Source organism: Brienomyrus brachyistius, chromosome 19 (genome assembly GCF_023856365.1).
Source record: "Brienomyrus brachyistius isolate T26 chromosome 19, BBRACH_0.4, whole genome shotgun sequence".
NCBI lineage: Eukaryota > Metazoa > Chordata > Actinopteri > Osteoglossiformes > Mormyridae > Brienomyrus > Brienomyrus brachyistius.
Genome location: NC_064551.1, coordinates 14,960,464 through 14,985,002, shown reverse-complemented (window position 1 = coordinate 14,985,002; position 24,539 = coordinate 14,960,464). Strand labels below are relative to the sequence as shown.

At 43.6% G+C, this 24,539-nt stretch overlaps 1 protein-coding gene across 1 annotated transcript in view; it reads right to left on the bottom strand.

Annotated features, from left to right (window-relative positions):
• The window catches only part of LOC125714552 (B-cell lymphoma/leukemia 11B-like), a 45,143-nt gene extending 36,639 nt beyond the window's left edge, over window positions 1–8,504 (bottom strand). The window contains 1 exon segment of the mRNA XM_048985262.1: window positions 7,506–8,504. Within this exon segment, the coding sequence (XP_048841219.1) occupies window positions 7,506–7,569 (64 nt within the window). The 5' untranslated portion in view covers window positions 7,570–8,504.
• Between the last annotated feature and the right edge of the window lie 16,035 nt (window positions 8,505–24,539).

Here is a 24,539-nt window from a genome sequence, read left to right as displayed (position 1 = left end):
ATCTACTAGATCTGTTTTTTGTCTTACAGGACCTCCTGAGGTGTGTCTCAGTGGAAAAAAAAATATCTGTGGTCTCCCCCTCCTCGTCACCCCAAACCAGGCTGTGCTGTGCTCTCCATCACAAGCGTCAACCTTGATTCTCACACCTAAAGCAGCAAGACCGGCACAGCCTTCCCGCCCCGCTCAACCAGCTGAAGACATCACCATTCTGGAAATGCACTCTGGCATGGTGCTGGGTAACAAATGCTCCAGGGTGTCACTACAAGGTCACTGACCTTGGAAAACATAACGCTCTCAGTTTATCAGGGCTGTTAGTGCAATATAAATGTCAGCACAGGGTCACGCTCTATAATTCGAAACCCCAATTCTGGCAAAATGGTTAGACCGAGCGAAACCATTGAAATCTTTATGCTTTTTTTCCTCAGGGTGAATGTAAGGTAGCGCAGTCTTCAGTTACGTTATTTTACTTTGAACCCTGGCGATGTATTTAGGTGGCTGTTATGTAACCTCATCATTAACCAGCTGGATTGTTGACCGCGGCGTTTCGGGGTCAATCTCCCAGGTCAGCTTCTCGACTAAGGGAGCTCTTATGGTATAAACGTGGCTCCGCATGATGCATTCAGAGCATCCTGCTCAGGTCCTGTTGATAGGCTCCTAGGCCATGCTGTTCCTGGTAGCCCGTAGCCCTCCTGTCTCAGTGGGCACTGTATTGCCACTCACACATAATCCGCTCACAGATAACTGGCATCATTTGGCCTAGCGTGGTTTCTGTGAAAAGGCCTGTATTTTCCCTCCCGTAAAGCACATCCATGATAAAAATGGCCCCCCGCCCCCGTAACCACACCACTGCCATGTGGTGGGGGCTGGGGTTCGCAGGACCCCAGTTTGTTCTGGGCACCAGTGCCTGGAAGTGGTAAAAATCTCACAGTTTAACTGATATGAGATAACATCAACCTCGTCTCTGAGACACAAAAACATTTCTATAAAAAACACCACATTGGTGCAATTTTTCCATCTTAAGATTATTAGCAAATGATTTAGAAGAAAAGTGCAGTAAGTTGATGAAAATGTCTGTTTTTACGACACCATTCGGGATTGAAAATGCACTTCCCTTTGTCTGTCTCATCGCACACCAAGAGAAGAGGATGGTTTAAACTTCCTGTCCCCAGCCTTCCCAAACACTCAGGGGCTGGCGGGGGCTGGCGGGGACGTCATGGCGCACAGATGACAACGCCACCTGTGCTGACATTCTCCACCATCTCCACACTGGGAATTATTTATGCCTTTCTTGTGGGGAAAAAAAACTGAATTTCCATGTCATGGCGCAGAGAGCAGGGTGTCAGGCTGGGGGGTTTAGGGGGCAGAGAGCAGGATATCAGGCTGGGGGGCCGGTCCGTAAAGGGCCCAGCATATGCCACATTGGGCCCCCGCCTCACCCGTGCCGGTTGGACGGTCTAACGGGGGCTCCGGCTGCGACCGGCTTCAGTGTAATTAAAGAATGAGTGAGACGATTCTGCTGGAAGGTAAAATAAGATTAGCACGACACTTTCCAGCGGGGGGGGGCAGCGCCATGGGCTCTCTATCAGAACATCTCATTGGGGAAACGCAACCTAATAATTTTGCTGGCGAGGTGGCGGTGGGGGAATCGGGGGCTGTGTTAATCCCCCCCCTGCATGAACCTGGCCTTAACAGCTGCATTATTCTAATGCAAGGTGTTCAATCTGCGCTCAGCGCTAAATCCCACCTCCATCCTCGGCGTCGCAAATGCTCTTTGTCCCAGAGGGTGAAACGATTTTGGCCTGTGACACACACACACAGATGTGCTACGGACACAACCCCCCCCCCCCACCACCACCACCCGAACCCAGCTGAAAACCGTTTAACTGGCATGTGCAAGTACCTCAGAAGCACATGCTCCGAAGATCCTGGTGCGGCGCGGCTGCGTGTCGAGGCCAACGCACTCCCAGTGAGGCGCGCGAGTCGCCAGGATCTCGTAAATCATGCTATAAACAGCAACGGGGCCTGACATGGAGGAGCGCCCCCCCCCCCCCCCAATGGTCCGCGAGGATCTGTCTCCAATGGCTTCTCTCTAACCACCGCTCTGCTTATGTGGAGCTGCACGGGAGCTGAACGTCCCCTTTCCAGAGTTGGCAAACAACATGGGGACCATAAGGGACACAAGGCAAAGCACGCAGGCCTTGCGGGGGTCACAGCGACCCCATAAGAGCGCTCGCCTCTCCCCTCCGCAGTTCAGCCGGGACCCGCTGTCCCATAACCAGGCCGGGCATCTCACTGCTGAAGGGCGGCTCAGACTGTCAGATCATTCACTCTGAGCACCGGCCCCCCGCTAACATGCTTTCACCTCTTTGAGAGAAACTTAATTTATACGTGTATAATTCCATCAAATTACCGCCACCGGCGTAGGTGCACGCAGGCCTAAAAATGGCTGTTTTTTCACGATGAGGTTATTTATGGCTCCGAAGTGTTCGCTCCGGCTCCCGGGGGCACCACCTAGCACGCCGCCCCATCCAACCCGCAGGCTGTTATGGGGAGTCGATCGGACAGCTCTGATCGCCCGTTTGGAGCTCGACGCGGGCCGGTTCGCGCCGTGACACGTCGCGTTGTCAGCCTTCATGTGCGAGGCCCGTGTACCGACACCAGCGTCAAACCCTGGGCATGAGCTCCTTTCGTCTGCGTGGGGGACGCCCCAGGCGATATCGCCGGGAAAACGTAACCACCAACCTGAGAGAAATGACTGCCTAGAAGCTCCTGTACCCCTAACCCATGATGACATAAATTTGGGGAAAGCTCTTCTTCTTCTACTTTTTTAAGCAGCAGCAAACTCCCAACTAATAGGCTAAGAGCTCCCCCTAGCAGGTTAAAAGCGGCATGTCGAGAAGAAGCCTGTGCAGACCGGGCAGCCTCAGACTGAAGCGGTTTTATGAGAGTCTGGGAGGGCGCTCCCACTCCTCATCAGGACGGGCTGAGGCCTGCTGGACCCCTTCAGGGCCTAGACCACCATTCTGCTCCGGCCACATCCGGATTCCCCTACTCCGTCACCACAAAACAGTGACAGGGCATTGACAGCCGATCCCACACAATTTGTGCGTTTTCCATACAATGACAGGCATTTCTACACGTGGATCGTGCATAAATACTGCAGACAACATGCGGCGGGTCATGCGTGACTCATAAAAAAGTGCTGAATAAATGTGAACAATTAGACACAATAACTTCAACATGGTTATAAAAGGCCAAACAAAAATCTTCTTGTGTAGTATTAGACACAGATTAGAGTCATAATGAATCAATCTATATTTTAAATAATAATCCTAATGTTCAGATGACTAAACTATGTCCATGTATATTTTTTTCCTGTTATGCAGATTAAAATTCAGATGCAACATAATCTAAACCTATAAAGAATTCTGTGGTGTATCTAAGGCTGAGGGCCTTAATCCTCGTATTCCAAACCACGGACACATTCATACGATCCCATTCTGATTTCACAGAATGAATCCAGCAAGCATCCAGAACACAGCGCCTAATCTCCAGGAGGAATCTGTATATCTGTCATCATCGCGTACGTTGGCGACTATAAATTTATAAACAATTTAGAGGAAGCGTAATTTAATGTTCTGTCAAAACATCCCGGTGGGTACTTTATACTCAGCAATACCGCCGGAAAATTTCAGGTATCGTTAAGCGAAAAAGAGAAAGTAAAAATCGCCTGTAGATGTACAGGAAAAGAAGGGGTCTTTGTGCATCTTCTTCTGGTTTTTTTTGGTTTTTTGCATCTGTGACTCTCCTGAATTTGGAGCTGTGCTGGTGAACCTTCAGAGAAGCTCCCACAAACCTGACTGACTCACACACTAATGGAGCCTGCTGAAGGTTGACGAGACCAAAATACGGCGGGCGCCATGTTGATGTGCATACACACACACACACACACACGGCCTCTCCCAGCCCCCTGCCTGCACTTTATAATCTTATCGCATTTATGGGAATCCCAACAAGAACCAAAGACTGTATTAAAAACAGACTGGCAATGACTGCGACATTATAACTCTGTTCTTTTCCTTTTTATTTCTGCACGAGTTGAAAACTGCGAAAGATGCCTTTTAAATCCGCTCTGGCTCCTAGTGTTAAAGTGGCACATTTTCATGCAAACGAACATGCGGCTGCCCGTCTGCTGGTGCATGCATGCTTGTGCGTGTGTGTGTGTGTGTTTGTGTGTGTGTGTGTGTGTGTGTGTATGTCTGTGTGTGTGTGCACGCGCGTGCGCGCGCCCCGGCAGTGCAATCCGTATCCGTTGCAAAACCTCAGCCATGAAATATGCAGATATTCTCGTTTGCTCCTCACACACCGAATCCCACTCACAGACCCATCACCTCAGGTGAAATATCTCCGCAAAGCAGACCTGTAATTCACCAAGGCGAGACCCCGCATTGTTCCGTACCCTGCCAAAGCAGCACTTTTAATCAAATGTGACAGACCGGTTTTCCCCTGACACTAGATCCATGGGTCTACAATTTTTTATAACGCTGGGTATGAGTTTCTGCCTATTGGCCTGACCCGAAGGGCTCCATGTACTTTTACACATTGTGTTTCATCGCCGTTTACTCACACACGCCCATTCTCATAAACACGCACACGCATGTATGCATGCACGGAAGACAGGAAGACATATATGCAGGGCCGACGGGTAATTGTTTCACACGGTGTTTGTGCCTTCATGTGCTCTTTACTGCCATCCCTTAATGTAAACCGCAGCACCCCCCATCCCCCCCCCCCCCCCCCCCCATAATCCCTCAGAGCATCACAGGACACGCCATAGATTCAGCCAAGGAGGAGCCCAGAACACTTCCTGTCATTAGAAGAATGACAGACTTTAATTTAATTTCTTAAACTGTAACTGTGAATTGGTCTTGCACCATCTTGCATAATCGCTACAGCTCTGCCTGTTTTTTTTTTTTTGTTTGTTTTTGCCAGCCACAGTTTGTAGGCAGTATGGCGGTGAATGTGCAGGTCAGATTCAGAGGGAGCCCCTTCAGCGCAGCACGCGGGACTCTAAGATGGGCGAGATGTTAAAGAAGAGGGATAAATGTCCACACACAAGGAAACAAGGTGGAAGTAACCAAGAGCAGGCGGGAGAGATGCTCATGCGTTACCCACATGTGACATTTCTAATGACACGAGAGCTGCAACTGGAGAAAAAAAACACAATGATAGTTACGATGCTACAGTACTGCAAGTCGAAACTATCTTCTCGTAAAATGGTACATAAACAGAGAAATGTCTTGTAAATGTCTTGAAATGTTTACTGAAATTTGTATATATAATTGCCTTTAGTTTTTATGTTTTGCTGTCTCTAGATACTCTTAAAAGGAGTAAGCTTGCTGTACGCCACTTGGATGCATTAATCAGCTGAACTGATAAAAAATGTATAATAATCATAAAATCAAAAATAAAAGGCAAAATTCCGAATTTAACAATGGGGATCTACTTATAACTAGAAAATTAAAGTCAGTAGAAAGGCACACAAAAAGAAACTTACTATCATGTAAATTAAAGGATAGTTTATAGGTTATAATGGTCTGGACCATGTAGTGCATAAATAAATAGATTGTGAATTAAATAGCCAAATTACACAGAAATTGCATTACATGACTGAATTATGCCAAAATAAAATAGCATTTTAGCTCAGCAGAATCGTAAAAAAATAAAGGATTAATGTAAGTGATTTTAAGTCGATTTCTTAAAGAGCTGGATCAAACTGGCATGGTTGTGATTAATTAAATCACTAGCTAAACCGATAATAGCAATATACAAAACAGTACTGCATTTATTTGAGCAATCTACTAAAAGTCCAATCCTGCAATATGCATACAAAAATAAACAAATCAAAAACGATCAATAATACATGACATATATTCCATCAAATGGTGGTGTCACGAAGAGCGATGTATTATTTATCTCCATGTGTTCTACTGCATCGTTTGCTAGAGAATTTATTTTTGCGCGAGCTTTTAACCCGCGTGCAAGGCCCACGCACAGGTACGTGCAAATGAGACACGGCATGAGCCAAAAACTGTTATCATTTCTGCAAATCAGTTCTATTTTTTCACTGCATACGTAACCCCTGGAGGATAAATTAGCTTAATATTTACAAAATGCGTGTTTAATTTTAATATTAAGTCTTTCGCACGCATCGCCTTCATACTTTACACAGGGTTTGATACGTGGGTCGTGTGTATACAGACAGTGGCACGGTGACCCCGCCGAAACTACACACTCTAAAATAAGGATTGGATTTAAAGTAACTATGAATGTAACTCGTTAGCAGGAGAATTACAAACATAATTAAAGACTTCATCGTGAAAATTCCTGCTATTTACATTTTGTTTCTTTCATCGAAATTTCAGTTTTCTTGAAAGCCCATTTAAGAGTATAAGGGCATATATCCAAATTCGCTCTATTACCATATCTTCTGAATCTTACAATGCATGATCTCTCTCCTTCCTCCTTGAACAGTTATTTTCAAGAATAAGACAACTATAATTTTGAATGATATATTTTGATTTGTCTGTGCAAATTAAAATATTTATAGATATCACAGACTCGCATCGCCGAAACACCAGTGGCCAATATTGTTGTATAACTAAATACACAAAGGCCTTTACGTTTAACCTTTTGCTCTTTTTGTAGTTTCTGTCTTATCGTTATTCTAAAGAAGGGAAATATTGCTACAAGACAGAGGGAAAGTAACGTAGTTGTTGTATACTAATAGAATGCATACTCTCCTACTGAAATAAAACCGGACATTTCAGTTATACGGATATTTCAGTCTTAAAGTGTAAAATGAGTCACGTCGGTATTCCGGTCACTCGTGTAACGGAGCATGGTGTCTGTATAGGGAACGGTGCAACCCGGGCACGTTTTCTATTATGCAAGCAGAAGGGCATCTTCATAATCAGCACCGATCACCAGCTAAACCACGTCCATTTATCTTAATACCCGACGTGTGTCTCGCTCAATTTGGCACATTTTTACTTTATCTAATCCCACGTTGTATCGTGCAGCATTACTGTACTGACAGTCCTACGGGCTCCCGCAGTTTTGATTATTTGGGCCCGTAAATGTCACGCCTAAGGAGCGATTATTCTCACACTTTACTGTCGTTGCACTTATGCAAACAAAATTATATATACAATGCTTAAGCATGTGGGCTATAAACAAAATTCGGATGCTACATTTATTCGTTCACAGAGTCTAACTTATGGTATTTTAATGAAATTAGTTGCTATATACTACAAATATTACAAACTATCAAGGTCAGCTGTGTTTTTCATAATAAAAATGTACTTTAAGGATATTCAGTATACTGGTTATAATAGCTAATAATAATGCTCAAGACAGAAGACTGCGAACACCTTCATAAACCGTGAGTTGCATACATGTGACTGAATTTTAGGTAAGCAGAAATAATGTGCAAAGATACTTACGTCTTCGTATTTCTCTTTGCGATAGTGATAAGTGCTGTGGGTTTCCCTGCTTGCGACGGGACATTGCCCTGGCATCTACACTGGCATCGCCCGGAGACCTGTACTTGGATGGAACTGGCTTGCTTCCCCCCTTTTCTTCTCCTTTTTTTTCTTTCAGTAACTTTTCCTCGGACTTCCAAAAAAAGAAAGGGAGCGAGAGAGGAGAAGCTGGGCGCTGCTTCGCCGCCTGACAGCCGGACTTTCACGGTGGGTTCGCGGTTCTGGCGCTGGGGTCCAAACTCCGCGTCCAAGTCCGCTCTGCTCTCGGAAGGTACCAAGAGCTAAGATCGCCCGGCTTCAACGCCGATAAGTATCACCTTCTGGCAGGGGCGCATGGTGAGTAAAAAATCTTCCCTGGTAAAAAAAAAAAAAAGCGCAGAAATACCATCACCGGCCCCACGCCCGTGGACTGACAGCTGGGAGCGAAGCGCCGTGAATAGACGCGCTTTACATATCTGAGCAGTCAAGATGCGGAGCCTCTGACAGCTGCGGGAGGCTGATTACCAGTCTTCGATGAATTTCTTATTTGCCTATCAATCTGTTGTCTTACTAGAAAAAACAGAAGTAACTGTTAATAAATAAGACAAAAATCATATTTTAAAAATCCATTGCGGCGGCAGCGGCGCTTTCCAGGTGATGGGCACCTCGATGTCTATGCCCTGGCACTGGTATATACGGAATGCCAACTCTTGGCACTTGCTCTCCTTGTATGGTACGGACAAGATCGGGGACGTGGGCTGCCACCTTGTTTCCAAGCGAAACCCCTTGGCTTTAAAAAAAAAAATATATATATATATATATAATATATATATATATTATATTATATATATATATAATAAGAAGAACAACAATACCAAAAAAAAAATCTTTTTAAAAGTGAAGATGGCGGGGTGTCCTGCTTCTTCGAGAGCTCTCTCTGTGTCTGTGGCTGGGGCTGCCTTTGTACAATGGGATAAAATTCAAGTTCAAGTGCGGACGTGACGTTCAGTCTATGGTGAGAAAGGAAAACTGGAGGAAGGGAGACAGCAAGAGCACTGGGGGCGACTAGCGGTGGCTTTTCACATCTATCGGATCACCTGCACATCGGCGCGGACGGCCGGTGACCGCGGGCGCGGACGGGGACCGACGCGGCCCCAGCGTAGCGCGCACCTCCGCTCTCGCTTCCCCAGTTATATTAGTTTCTGACCCCCATTTCCCCGTTATAGTGACCACCAGAAGATCACCGTGCCGATTAAAGTCTCAACTCAGACCTTGGCCAAGTTCTCATTTCCCCCGTGCTTTGCTTACTGTGTATTCCGGCGGAGCGGTGCTGTGACAGAGACCTTTTTGCGCCGCTCCTTAACAGCCAGGGATCGCATTAAAGGGCTTAACATGCATTTTGGAGTGAAAGATCAGCGGGTGGCAGCCGCTGTTTTCCGGCGACCCTGCTGCTGTTTAGACTCCTGTCGGCGCCGGCGAGGTTGGCCGGCGCCGGTCCCGGTCAATGGGTGCGATTACAGCGCTTAAATAACTTTAGTACTAAGCTATTTGTTGAATTATGACCCCCACATCATACGCACATATATTATCACCATTTAGGCAACTTTTATGGATTTTTCTTATTTCATAAATCGACCTTTTGCCCCTTCAGACGCATGAACGAAAGGTACTGAATAGTGTGACGGAAAGCTTTCTTAGGCGTTGCTGGTCGTGAGAAACGAGCGACTTATCTTTACATCAGCGATATGATAGCTGCGGTTACATTTCATAAATATTAAAGCTTGTTTTTTTTGTATTTCCTACGTTAAAGTGTTTTATATTTTTGTAGAACGTTTTTTTCATCTCAAAGCATGTAATTGTGTTTTTAAAGATGTTTTAAAAATGCAAAAGCGGGTTTAATTTAAATTCGAAATTGTATTTTTTCTTAATCCGGCTACAGAGTCTTATACGCATTTATAATTTTTTTGCTTGTTATTGTACTCTAAGTACTGGGGGAAATAAAGTAACGATTTTCTCGGTTAGTGTTAATTATGATGTTAATTTTAAAAGTTTTGAAACGAACGTAAAATAGATTCGAATACACATCATGGCTGGATTAAAAATTTTATTACGAACAGCTATCAGACAGAGTCCTTGGAGTCAGTATTTGGCGGGTGTTTTATGGTGGTAAAATCTAGGTCTGCAGAATGTATTACAAGTTGCTTATAAATGTTCGTTTTTTTCATTCCATCAACATAATCTAAAAAGGAAATATTACATAGCTGTCAGTCACAGAAAATAAGAGATTAGTGTGACCTGTATGGGTTGTGAAGAAGGTGTAAGCTCGCCACACTGAGCCCGTCAGGCTGCCATTACCATCTCGGGTTGGTGTGCAGGTTTGTGCAGCGACGAAAGCTGATTGATTGTACAGGACGGAGCAGTCACTGCAGCTATCCGTCTTGCTGTGGCTGGCGAGGTGTGCCTGTCTCTCCCTTCCCCTCTACAAGGTCTCCCCCTCTTCTCATCGCATGCCACTCCGCAGGCCAGATCTCCCTGCGTTCCGCCCACCTGTACTCCCACCCCTCACTAATCCACCTGCCATGCTAACCTTTCCTGACATTCACCCTTGGGTAGGAGAGACAAACTAGCTAACCTCTGACCTTAAGCCCTAGGGGTCCGGCCACCTTCCTCCCCACTCTCACTGGTACTTTAACATCTTCCAAATCCGTGCATGTGTTCAAATGCACACTTTCAACTGGGCTTCTAATCGCCCTTTAGCAACCCAGGCAGAGCGTCACTCTGTGCAAAAATCCAAAGACATTCCCATCTTCCTTCTGTGCAGCTGGAAATAAGGAAAACAACTGATTTAGTTTCCTTCAGGCTCAATCCCGATCGTAAGATGGACATGCTTGTCTTCGCTTGTGTTTGTCTCAGTGAAGTGAATTTAACGTGTATTCTGCGCTTCATTAATTTGGACTGTCCTCTTAAAAAGGGAGTATTTTCAGTATACAATCATGATAAGAAAATTGGTGCTTTTTATTTCTCCATAAACATGGAATAATAGTGCAGAGATGAATGGGCTGGGACATCAGAGGATTTGAAGAGCTAGAATCCTCTCTTTCCGATAACGGGGTCCTCTACATTCTGTCGATATCATCCTCATTACAGGCACAATTATGTGTCTTCACTGTCTTTCCAGGAGGGGATATCACAAAGGAAGAGGGGAATGGTCACAGCCCCACGTCTCCGGGGTCCAGCCGAATAGGAGTTTCGGCGTGTTGTACGCGGGCGGTGCTGCAGAAGGACGCCTTTTCGTGCGGGCAGGGAGAGGGCGAGGCAGAGAATCGCAGAGCAAGCCTGCACAGGTGGTGACCCCAAACTCGCCTGGAACGCCTGGCCGGCAGATGCCGAGCAAACCTTACGCCCCCACCTCCGAGGAAGCCTGCGGCCGCAGAGAGCGAAGCGTGGGGGGGGGGGGTGGGGGGGAATGCCGTTCTCAGAGGGGCTCGGCCGCTTGGCAACGCCGTCTCTCACGGCTTGGCCGAGGCCGCTGGGTCCTGTAACAGCTTGCAAGTGTTTCGCGGAGCTTCCACCCTATATATCCTTGGGTTACGAAATCCTTGGATCCGGTCCCACTCGTCCCCACTTGTCACGCCACATGCAGAGGATAAATCGCACCTTCCCCAGGCATCTCGTCTGCTTTTTGCTACTTGCATCATGCTCATCTGCATCTACCTGCCTAGCTGATCCCTCCATCGAAAGCAGCTTACGCTCTTTACCCGTTAATGTTGCTGAATATATTCCGGTTAAGCGCTGCACTCACAGGTACCCCGATAAGACCCCCTCCTGGGAGTCAAACCAACACCTGGGCTGTACTTTTTTAACCTGCTGCCCCGCTAGCAGTGACACCACCCATCACCAGGCCCAGAGTGTCCCTGACCAAGGGGCAAATTTGTCTGAGAATCGGGGCTGTGTTTCTGTTCGATACCTGAACCCCCACCACCTTACTGCAAGTGCACACACACACGCACACACACACACACACACACATGTGGCAGCATCAGCCAAACCAGATAAACAGGCTCCTCTCTGCCTCTGTAAGACAACAGAATGAAAAGGGGCATTCCTTGGTCTGCATTGGTGTTTTTCATGTGTAAATAACATCAACTTCAAATGTTCCTTCCTATGTATCCCATCTTACCACACCGACAGTCGGAAATTGATGCTGAAATAAAACATCCAATATACTAACATAAGCTGTATTTTTCATGTGTTATATTATATTTTGCATTTTTAGTTCTGTATTCTACCTGCAGTTAATATATTAGAGCGTGAAGGCTGTTGGATTATAGTGGCAGACAATCTCATGTAGTGCTGGTATATTTAGGAGTGTAAACAAGTGCAACGAAGCTGATTTCACACAGTTTGCGTTTCAAACACACCCCTCTTCTCTGCCCCCCTCCCTTTTTGCCTTCCTTTTGTCTATACTGGGGTAATTCCTCCTGTTTATCGTCATCGTGTCCAGCGACCTGTCGTGTGCTACTGTCACAAACCTGCTGTGTTGTCATGTGCTCATTAACTTTTAAACAGGTATCTGACAGACAGCACCGATTGCATTTACATCGATATTAAGATTTAAGTACGAGGAATAATCTGATTATTATTTTTTTATTATTGATTTTTATTTTATTTTTTTTGTTAATTTTATTTGTTTATAGTTGCATTGTTGAATTAGGCAAAGTGGTATTTCTTCTATAAGGGTGATTTATTACTCAAATACTACATCCCTATTCTCAGTCTCATTAGTCCTGCTGTTCGATCTAAAGCATTATACTTTTACAAAATAAATCTTTAACAGAACCGCAATATGTGGCAATCAATTTGAAGAAATCTATTAGATAAGAAATTATTTAAAACTAATCACTATATAATCAATTCAAATAATAATTTGTATGTTTATTTTTTTAAGTCTAAAATGCAAGACTGCCAAAACTATTTAAATATATGTGTGTGTGTGTGTGTGGGGGGGGGGGGGGGTGATATGTATATATTACATTATGGGAACCAAATGTCCCCACAATGCAATAAAAATATGTTATTTTGATATTGCACAACCTTTTTCTTTTATTATTCTCACAAAGGAAAACTATTTTTTTTTAATTTGTGACTGTGATGAAAAACCTAAAATGTCTTGTATTTCGTTTGGTTACTTATGGTTAAGGTTAGGGCTGTCATTGTTGGGATTAAGGTTTTTCCCATATAAATGAATGAACGGTCTCCACAAAGATATGAGTGCAAAGGTGTGTGTGTGTGTAACTGAATTTTATATTTTTTAAGATCAAACATTTGTACCACTGGACTTATTTCCATTGCCTAATTTCACACTTGCAATGCAACAGTACCCTCTATTGGCTATCGGGTTGGCCTGCAAAATACAGACATCGGTTTTGACATCTCCCCGCCGTCCCACTTTCAACAGCAGATCTCGCTTCATTTATTTAGCAATAATGTTCCGTTTTATGCGCATTGCAGACGTGACAGAAACTCAACATTGAGTACGATACATCTGCATCATAAAAAAGTCACGTGTTTATTGGCAAGCGATTTTTTCCGACACTCCGTCTTATTATTTTCAATGTAAGACAGTAGCATGGAAAACATCGCGTAATGTTAAATGTTTTTTTTTTCAAAAACCACATGATTTTGTAATGCTTCGCGGATTTCAGGAAAGGTATTTTATATATCTCATATAACTGAAAAAAACGTAACTTATAAGTATAAAATAGAATAATAATGACATATAGACAAGTCAATTTGTAAATCATCTACAATTTTGGATACATAGCTTAAGGTATAACTTAAAGGTGTGTGTGTGTGTGCGTGCATATATATATATATATATATATATATATATATATATATATATATATATATATATATATATATATATATATAATGCAAACCGGAAAGTTCTAACATTTAAGTTTACTGAGGAATATTTTGCATTCCATTCATTAGTCAGCCATTAACATATGCAAGTGCCGCATTTAAATTGCACATACTAACTGTAAAGCAATTTTACCTCTTCTGCCTTTAGGTTAACAGCTGTTTCCTAGATTTATTTTACTTTATCTAGCTTCATTAGAATTTGGGGACACATTAGAAGTCATTACATATATCCGGTCATTATGAGAATCTTTTTAAATATAATGAAGCATTTCTGAAAAATGCAAAACACAATAAAACAACTGAGCTTCAGCTCAAAGTTAATGAGTTTTGACTTGATAGCATATGTATCCAATTACACCGATACGCATGGAGAGATAGCGCATAATTACCAAAAGACATATTGTAAACTGATGTTGTATCTTGTAAACCACTCTGTCACCTGCATTAGATTCTGTCACAATTAGTGATTTTTTTTATTATTATTGAATGCAACCCCGACGAAGGTTAATTTATTTTATTAAGAAATAAATATGAATTAATTTTGGTGTCAGAGAGCGCGAGACCCGGCACTTCCTTTTTCAATTAGGCTGTCCAATCTCCGTGGGTCTAATATCAGGGCTGTTCATTCTGTTCATTCAGACTTCTACGGTATATGCAAAAAGAAAAAAAATGAAAAGAAAAGAAAAGAAAAAGGAAAAAATGTGTGGAATGAGGTACGGCAATTCACGCGCCAGGAAGGTAAATTTGAAGAGCATCTGAATTTGCTGCCACGGTGATGCTAACGTCGATAATAAAGTGTTAGGAATCTAATCACGAAAGTAGACGGGTACTGTGCGAATCGCGGGGACGGAGACTTGATTTAAGCTTTTCCCGTATGCAGCTTTATTCCAAAAGCTTCTAGGATGCTTTGTCATTTTTTAATTTTCTTTAAATATGATTTTTTTTTTTAATGCATTTTTTTTCTTTTCGAGAAAATTTTTTTGTGCTTGCTTTTTGCACATATCTTGGGCAGTGAAAAGAATAATTGTGGTGGTGTTGATTTAAATTACTGGTATTTACAGTATAGGGGGGTTATACTACCGAACCAAAGTCACTCCGAGGAGCTCATTTGGGGACCTGGAGGAATGTCTTAAACTGGCATATAGTTATGTCCGCTTTCTGGATAAAACTGAGTTCAGAAGCAAAGCTTGACTCTATTCACGAAGGCGGAGTTTTGTAATGATTAGACACTGACTGACTGTATTTGCGCTAAATTAAAGTAATACAACGGAGGAGCAGCCGACAGTTTTAAAAAAAGTAATATTAGATCTTAAACCCTAAGAACAGTATGGTATATAGAAATACTCCCAATGTACATCATTAAAATTAATAATATTGAAATAAAATCAACATTTTTAGAAACGCGATAGAGATATAAATTAGCCATTATCTCAAAATATCTGTCCACCTCCCACCTAATCCCACCCCGCCAGTACCCCAGTGGGGGACAGGCACTTGTCCAACCCCCCTTGCTCCTGCAGATAGGGGCCCTGCTCCAAATGCGGCACCCCACCTCCCCAAACCGCTACTTCCACACCTGCTCCCCTCGCACCTCAGCACCAGCTCCGCAAACTGATTCCTACCGGGGGAGGGGGGCACTTCACACTGCAATTAATAACATCACAGGTAACCCATTGATATAAAAGGGTTTGATTCAACGAATACGAAATCGTGATCAAATATTAATTGCCTGATAAATAATAGACAAACAGCATCTGTGTAAATTTCAGAGGCCACACTCATATAAGAGTATGTGCCTCTTTAATCAAATATTTATGAGAAGTCATTATTGGTTTAAACACTCATATATACACATTAAAAACAAATACATGAACTGATTTTAGGTGTTTCGAGTTACAGTGAAAAAGATTCCTCACGGTACGTATGCACGGTTAATGACGGTGACTTTCCCAATTCCTCTGCTAAGACTGCCACCTAGTGGCAAAATAATGATACTTCTCGTCACAGCTTTGCTGCGCTGAGGATCATTGTGAGAATATCAGAGTATAAGAGGTACGGGTGTAAATTATGGGATGATGAGGGGGTTGTAACCTCCCCTATAATCAAAGCCAGCCAATACAAGCCCCGAAACACCCTTAAATGGGTGGAGATCTCATCTCCCCCCCCCAGTGCTCAACCCAAAGTTATGCCCTTGGTAAGAGGGCAGATGGCACTTATGATAAAGGCAAGGATCTGGCAGGGAGAATTCACAGTCTCTTTACAGACAGTGACACTTTAACACCCCGTGGTGCAAAGAGCAAGGATAGCTCAGAAAGAAACTGAGCATCTGCGAGTCTCTGTCTCTCTCTAAACGGATCGCAGTCTCCTTATTCTTACTCTTATGAAGAAGTTATATGTCAGGTACATGTTCACCTTTAGGTGGATGTAAAATACCACACACTCCCAAGGAAAGTTCGAAGAACATTCTGCAAAGATCTGCTGCAAAGACATTGGGACGTCCCACATATTGCCTGCTCAAAAATGCCACACCACAGTTCCCCCAATGAACCAATTTGTTTTTATTTCCTCCTACTCTCCAAAAACTTCCTGCATATATAAATCACGAGAGGCGAAACACATACATTTCTCCAAATAAGGAGCAGGTCACGTCCACAATGTAAAGAATAAATAAATAAAATTAGATTTAAAAAATTAAGCAAAAATAATAATATGTTTAAAAGTGTTGAAGCGTCTTTAGCCTGGCCTTCATCCCACATCAAACACAATGAAGTCGTTCTGGGGGCTCAGGGGGGCAACTTGGTAGAACAGACCATAAATAAGAGATGGAATCCGAGTTCTAAGAGCATTAGAAGTTTGATTTCTTCAGGCGAGGCCAAGGGGACAGTCAGTGAGGAATTATTCATATTGGTGAAATGTCATATTAGTTTGTCCCATTTCCAAATGTATGGTTGCTTTATTCAGTTTTAAACCTCATTCTATGTGCTGCGAAGCTGCACCTTTACAGTTTTGCTTAGCATGAACTGTTAGCAGTTATTTCAGTGATTAAACCACTGGCTACTGCTATTTGTTAATCTTTGTTGTCTCATACAGTCATTGCCTTAGCAGCATCGTTACCCAGGACAGGACAGATGGCTTCTCCCTGGACACACTTCCAGTTTTGATGCCGTCAGTGTTGTGTATGTACAGACATTCACTCATTTATGCGATCTTCCCAAGCACTATAATTCACCTAAATCACAATTCCAAAGTGCATCATTCCGGTGGCTGGAGTATGACGTGTTATATGATAATCAGAAAAAAAGGCAGAATTACATATTAAGCAGTTTACAGGTGCAGATGAAATGCAGGAGGAAATGAGACCTGGGAGCCAGAAATCTTATCAGTGTTACACATTTTTTGCAGGCAATTGTTAACAGAACCGGTGGCCTTGGATTACCATCGGCTCTCCAGAAGCTGTGTATTTTCCTGACATTCCATGTCTGAAACATTAAAAGTAGCATAACAAAGTTAAGGAAAGGGAGTGGTGCTGTAGAACTTAATCTCAGCGATTTTTTTTCCTATATTATCATACACACTGCTGACCCTGTACTGGATAATTGCCATGGATGATGGATGGATAGATGGATATGTTATATAACTTAAATATGTACGCACTGATGTAGCAACATATGTTTGGGGAAATAAGTGCAAAGTAGTATGTTACATCAGCCACTTTTATCTATAATTGTTGTCTTGGAAAATACACAATATACTTTAAAAGTGCCAGGAGTGTTTTTGCTATCCACTAAGAGAAATATCTCCACCGTTGCCAGTTCCGGCTCGACGACATTCGCCTGCGGCCTGCAGTCATAGTGATCCAGCTGTTTCTGCGGGTGGCTGCTGACCCATCTAAAACTGCATCGCCCTGGAGACGCCCTCAGGGGCTCACCGCGCCTCAAAGGGCTTTTGCGCGCGACATCCTAGGAATTCCGGAATGTCTACCTGTGCACGCAGTGCTAATGTGCTAGGAGTGTTACATGCACATGCATCTCTGCTGTAAATTTCTAATCGTGAATCATGGGAGGAACCTTTGTCTATGACAAGAAAGGCATGTAGATAAAAGATGGCTATAAGTCTGAAGCTGTACCCATAAAATAAAGTCTTTGGTGAGGTTGGTTAATGAGTCTTTTTTTAAATTAACTTCCCAAAAATAAATCCGCAGCATGAATGCTGGTGGGTCAGCTCCGGTCACACTGGCCGTGGGCCTTCAGCTCTCCCTTTCCATCCCCCAGCTTTTAAATAATGCATGCCCCCCCTTCTCGTTTCACCCCCTTCCCACAGTCAGCCTGTGCTGAGGGGCACTTGCACATGACCAAATAACCCCCCCCCAGTACAACTCAATCTCTAAACTTCAACATGACTTTCATGCCGGATTCCCTCTTCATCACTGATCCGGACAAAAATGTAAACATCGAACAAGAGAGTGTACTCAGAGGAGGATGCAGGAGCCCCTACGATGCGTGTACGACTTTTGTGCGTGCCTTACTAACGCCGAGCGAGGGTACACCCACAGCACACTTCCTCCAGAATGATCTCGGCTACCTGAGAGCGACGTGTTTGCATTCTTCACTTCGGAAACTCCTTTGAATTCCAGCCGAATGTTTCCACTAATTCCACACTGCTGACAAAAACACAGGAAGAATATTAAAACACATAACTCTACTCAGACATGAGGCAGCCATAAAGTGATCACTTCTGGCCCGCATGGAATAGTGGGTAAAAATGCAAACGTAAAGCTAAGATTTCACACACTTGGAGCCTTCTGTTCTACCCCTAAACAAGCTACCTAACATGCATCATGACAGCTGTAAAGCTAGACAAAGACTAGATAGCCTGGACTAATGTAAAAGTGGATATTTTCTAAGATATTAAGCACATTTAGGTTAGATGTTTTGCTGCTTAAGTTTTCTTGATCTATTTGATTCAGTTCAGCTCAGGGTTGTTTACTTAAAGTTCACAAGCCCAACCATGAACCGTAGGGTGATGCTGACATAGATATCCAGGTCAGGTGGGAGGCTGAAGCAATCAGACCACCAGCACCTCAGACATAAGGACCTGTGAATTTGCTGTGACTGTAGCATGTTGTAGCACGTGCCAGAGACGCAGATGGTCATGGGAGGACATTATTCAAACAGATTAGGCACACGAGCATAATCCCACCTCAACGTCCCCTACTTTACCGTAGCACAATGAATGATACCGCTGTCTTCTGCACTATGTTTCTGCTTAGCCATACCCAACGTTGTTGCATATTAATAGACACGTCATGCATTATTCATGTGTCGGACTACTTGTGCAATTGTCCCAGGCCTTGAAGGCCCCTGGCGAACACAGTCCTGCTTTCCAGCACACCTCCTGTAATACTAACGCTACCGGACATGTGACTCAGAAGTGGCGGCGCATTGGTGTCCACAGCGTTGCCCATCGTAGTTATAAGAAATTCAACAAACGAAAGGGGTTTCTGTCTCGGAAAGGAATGAATAATGGACGCACCTGGAATTCAAGCTTTGTGATAAATGAAATGATTCAGCGTGACACGGGAACCGGCAGGAGCGGCAGGGCGCCACCAGCGCAGAGGTGAGGCTGCGACGGCGGAGACGAGAGGGAGCAGAGGGAGCACAGATTTGGCACTGGGTGTGGAGAGGCGGCGGCTTTCAGCTGGGATGAGCGGCGGCACCGATGACAAGTAGATGCTTGTTTTCCACGATGAAGGAGACGTACTGCATCTTACAGAGAAGATCTGGGAAGGTGAGAGCAGTCGGTACCCACAGAGACCCGGGATCTTCTTAACGTAATTCAACATACCGTATTGTCCCAAATTTGGAGGGAAAAAAAAGTCAATGGGTGAATGAAAGTATGACATTTGGGTCTTATTTTAGAGTAATAACTTCATATATATATATAAAAAAACCAGAATGAAACGGGAGAGATTGGGTATTATTTTACAGTAATAACTTCATAAAAAAATAATAAAACAGGAGAGTCACAGAAACCGTAAAGAACAAAGATCAACGAGTGAAATGACAGCGAAGACCCCGTGGGAGAGACGGCAATAAGGAGGCCTGCACTCAGGGACACCAAACGGCTCTTATGCTATCAGACCGTCCATCTGTTCTGTATCCATTATTGATAAAAACATCATGGAAAACTATCTGTCTTGAACCCAAACCTGCATTATTATTCAAATATGCCCGGCTGCTGTCCTTATCTAACAGTGAAACCACCAGAGATACTTTTATCTCAAAGAACTGAAGGAACGACAAGGCGACCACTGTGCTAGATCAGGATGGTGATCACCTGCACTGCGCAGTGAGAGGCCTGGAATATTCATTTTTATTTTTTGCCCAGTGAGGCCAATCCTATATCACACCACAGAATGTCTCCAGTGGAGAAATGGGACCTTCTCACCCATCTGGGGAGGATCACGCTGGATGTCACCCGTGAGTGTGCTGATGATCCATGGCGATATTCTCAGCGATGGTCGTGCCCGGTCAGCCATGCCTGGATCTAGTGAATCTCCCTCAGAAAACAGTCAGGATGGGTAGTATTTGCTTAGCCTTTAAGTACACTGTTCTGGAATCCAGTGGATGCTGCTTCAAATCTCCCTCTGCCTTTAACAAGCTTCAAACCAGATTGCTTCCTGGTTTATAAATGGCTGCTAATTGTCTGATGAAGGAATTTGCCCATATCGACTGGGGGGCCTGCCCTTCTGAGCAGGGTCCTATCAGTGACCATATCCAAGGCTCACTTAGGAAGCAGAAAGGGTGGAAATGAGGAGCAAATGGATTCAGTGCCTTTTTGGCTGACTAGGACCTGTCTGCCCTGAACTCATCCCGCCCCCCCCACAAAATGCAGTCGAAATTCTGCTCAAGGCATTTCTTAAGAAAAGTCCCTCACCTGCTTATACCGCGCATGGATGTTAGAAGAATGCTAAGCATTCCAAAGCGATTTACAGGGAACTCAACACCTTTAGCAGATGTGTGTCTGTGTGTGTGCTTGGGGGGGGTGCAGTTATTCACTGACCCTTAAGCCACGTCCTTTGCTTTTTTGGATTACAGTTGCCATCAACTACCACGGCTCTCACAGGGTATGAACGGTGAGGGACCAGTGGCAGCCTCCAGGGGTAACTTACAGGACACATGCTAATTCAGAAGACCTGCTCCCTTCAACCAATCTTACTTCTGCTAGTCTTTTGGGCTGTGGTTTTAAGCGTGCACATGTCTGATCACATTTCCACCTCCTTAGCCACTATGCTACACAAAAGTGTAAACAGAAATCGATTACAGGATTATCTCTTTTTCGATCAATATTCTCAAACATTTGTTTGGCAAGACATGCCTTTAACATTATTTCTGCGTGCTTTTTTTTTTGAGTAAGAGAAGCTTACTCCAAAGTTAAGAGTTATAATATTTCTTCCAAAGGAAATTCATGATTTGTATTCCATTTCCAAACATCACAAAATATTCATTTTGCAGAAACCCGTGCTTCACACCAGCAATCTCCTCAATTAATTCTTCCCAGGGCTTATTATAGCTAAGCTGACGGCTTTTATCTAAAGTGACAATTTCATCCATTTATCCAGCACTTCAGATAATGTACCTTACTCGAGGGCAGACTTGCCGTTTTTGTGGTCCATTTGGGTTACTTTTTTTAAATGCTGGGCTCTATTTTCTGCCCGATGGGTTTTCTGCAAAGCGCTCCATATTTTGCATACTGCTTTAAACGTGATACGGCCATGTACCCATTATATAAATGACGTGATTAACACTCTGACTGAAAACAACACAGTTCTGCCTCTGAATATTGTAAAAGCCCAAACTGGGGTGGACCTCTTAAGTGTCACCGTATGTCTGTCATTGCTTATTGCTGCTGCCGCCGGCAGTGCTAATCCTCGGTCACCTGGTTTTATGTCCTTTGCCTGCGGTGAAACTGATCTTTTGGTAAGGGTAAAGACAACAGGAGACGTGTAAGGTCTCCAGTTAAGAAAGAGTCTTAGGTACTCTGGTACATTTTTGGTACAATAGGAGGCTTTGAACTCCACGGTGAGCTTTCTGTACATCGCCAATCACAAAGTACCCAACTAGAAGTGGCTTTAACAATCAATGATTGACAGGGTAGAATAAGCCCCGCCCACCACGGCTTTTAGAAACATTGTTTCTCCCACTATTCCGGGATTCTTCAACTGTTGTTAACAGCAGCTAAAACCTAACAGGCATCAGGCAGCTCTGGTATACACTTTTTCACGAGTGCCTGCACGCGCTGAATGATAAGTGCTTGCAGCCAGGCCAAAACGCGAGTCTAATTTTTGAGCACATATGTGCGTGGCTTGAGTGTGCTGTGATATCTAGCAGCGAAGGTGGAGATTAAGGGAACGAGCGGCAGCCAGCGAAGGAGGTGTGAAGTGGGGACAGCGAAATGGTGATGCCGTGCTAAATCTCACATTCTGGACAAATCTGTTTATGAGATCGATGTGGTAACGGAATGACATTTAGAGATGCTGAAGATGGAGTCTGCGCTCAGCGACTCGCCTAATTTCCATTCATTTCGACTCATTTTTTCATTGTACACGAAAACGATTGGGCTGAGAAGCTGATGGGACGGAGCTCTCAGAGTGAACTAGTATATTAACATGTAAAAATCAAACATCATTGTCGTCGTTTCCTAAATATGAAGAGATGCTGCTCTGAATTTTACACAAAAATATCAATGATAGGCGGACATACATGTACAGTTTACTAGTTTAAAAGTGGCCTCAGCTCAAGGGAAGATACAAATATTAAGTCCTGTTATTTTGCAATTATGATGCTTTGGACATGAATGAGTTTTGGTAACACTTTACCTAAGCCACCCAAGTATAATGCATTGCAGATACCTTCATAATGCATTATGATGCATTCATAAAGTATTATAAACACAGCTAAAATCGATCAAATTAAATAAAAAATAAATAATAAGGCATAACACATTATAGCCGTGTTTATTGTGCATTATGAATGCTCTCATCTATAATGCACTGTAGATACCTTCTTAATACATTATAATGGTCAGTATAAGCTTTTTATAGGCATGTTAATAATACTTTAAGAATGCATTATAATGTCTTATGAAGGTATCTATAATGCATTATGATGACTGCTTTAAATAATCCATTAATATCATTAAATCATAGACTCTTTGCATGCTAAATGATAATATCAATAATCAGCACAGGACAATTCATATGATCTCCAGTGTGCACCTCATAATACATTCTTTTATGGATACTAACACATGGAACTACAGATGTGCTGGTTTGAGTAATGGGAAGAGCAGGATCATGCCTGCAGCCCCGACAGAGCTTATAAATTCTCATGATGCATTTAAATACTGCGCTTGGTGGCTAATTATAGCACAGTTGTCTCTATCCTGGAGTTCCAAGTTCATGACAAGAAAACAAAACCAATGCAACGACGGTGTTGCAAACACAGACTGTTTCTCTTCCTGTTTAGCAGATGAACAGCAGCAAGGGCAGCTGGACCCTTTCCTCATTTAACAGATTAACAGTAGTAGAGGCATCTGGACTGCTGTCTTTCTCACTTAGCAGATCAACAGCAACGAGGGCTTTTGGGGCGTCTCCTCATTTGGCTCATCATGGTGCGACACGGGGGTGGCATAGCGCTGCAGAAGTTGTCTCTTACCTTTGGGACCAGGGTTACAGTCTCCACCTTGACTCCATGTGTGTGGAGTTTGCATGTTCTCCACATGTCATCGTGGGGTGTCTTCTGCCTATACTGATTTGACCCTAAAGCCCAAAAACATCTTAAAAGAAACTGGAGATGCCAAACTGTCTGTAGGTTGGTACCCTTTCCTGGATCATTTTTCTTGCCTTGTTGGACTGAGCATCTCCCAGTTATGTAGATCATGGTACAGTGAAGGCACTCACACAGATCAATAGGAGTCAGGACAGCTGATCTGCATCCAACTGGACAACGGGATGCTCTCTTCCTCAGTTCTTTGCATAACTGCGTCGTATTAACTTCACAAGTGGAAGGAAATTCATAAAGCAATGTAACGAAATGCTGGCAAAGCATGCAGAATTTTGTGATGTGTGGGAGGGTGCAACTCCTGTAAATCAATTAGAAAACCACAGCACAACTCGGTTTAATTACTCAGCTGAAAGGCTGGCTAATTGGCCTGCAGCCACTTTGGGTCGTCAGCTTAGCGACCGATAACAGCTGCTACTGGATGTACTGGTCTCAGGATTGTTGCTCGGCGACAGACCGTTGCATTGCAGTAAGCGGGACCTCACTTCCTGTTCTTGTTTAAAAGATGCATAGTGTATTTTTCAAATTTTTTTTTTGACAGGTAGCATTTTTAACCAATAGTCTTCACCATATGTTTGGGTGTTTACTGCTGTTTTCTGATGCTAAATAAAGTTTAGGCTGGTCGTAAAAGATGCCTCAATCTTACGCTCAGTGTGAAGGCTTCGCCCCATAGTGGATAGCTCACAAGCAATGCAAGTCGTACCAGAACCAGAACATCACTGGTTCAAATCCCAGGAGTCTGCTGGCTGCTGATGGCACTAAGTATCCAGACAGACAGTATGTTATGTGGACATCTCTAGATTAAAAGAGACTTCGGGGCAAGTAAATTATGTAAGAGATACCTTGCCACCATGGCTGAAAGAATGAGTCCTCCTGTATCAAAGCCTTTTAATTCTTCTTTTCTATTCTTTATGATGTAGGCCTATTATCTGACAGCCATTTGACTTCATAATGTCATCTTCATTAAAGCTGGACGTACAGAACTGGTTGGAGAGCCCTGCAAATTCCGGCCGTTGTGTGATTACTGTTAATGTGCAGTTGCAGTAATGTAGCCCAGGGGGCAGTCTTGAGCCAACAACCTTATTGGTCAGCACCTCCACCTCCTCCCCCACCAGATATGTGCTTCTGTGAGGTAGAGCAGTGGAATTAAAATGTATGAGTGTCTTGGAGGTTCCATGACAATACCGGGACCCGCTACCATTACGATCGCCTTTACTTTGGAACAGAAACACCTACAGTCATCATG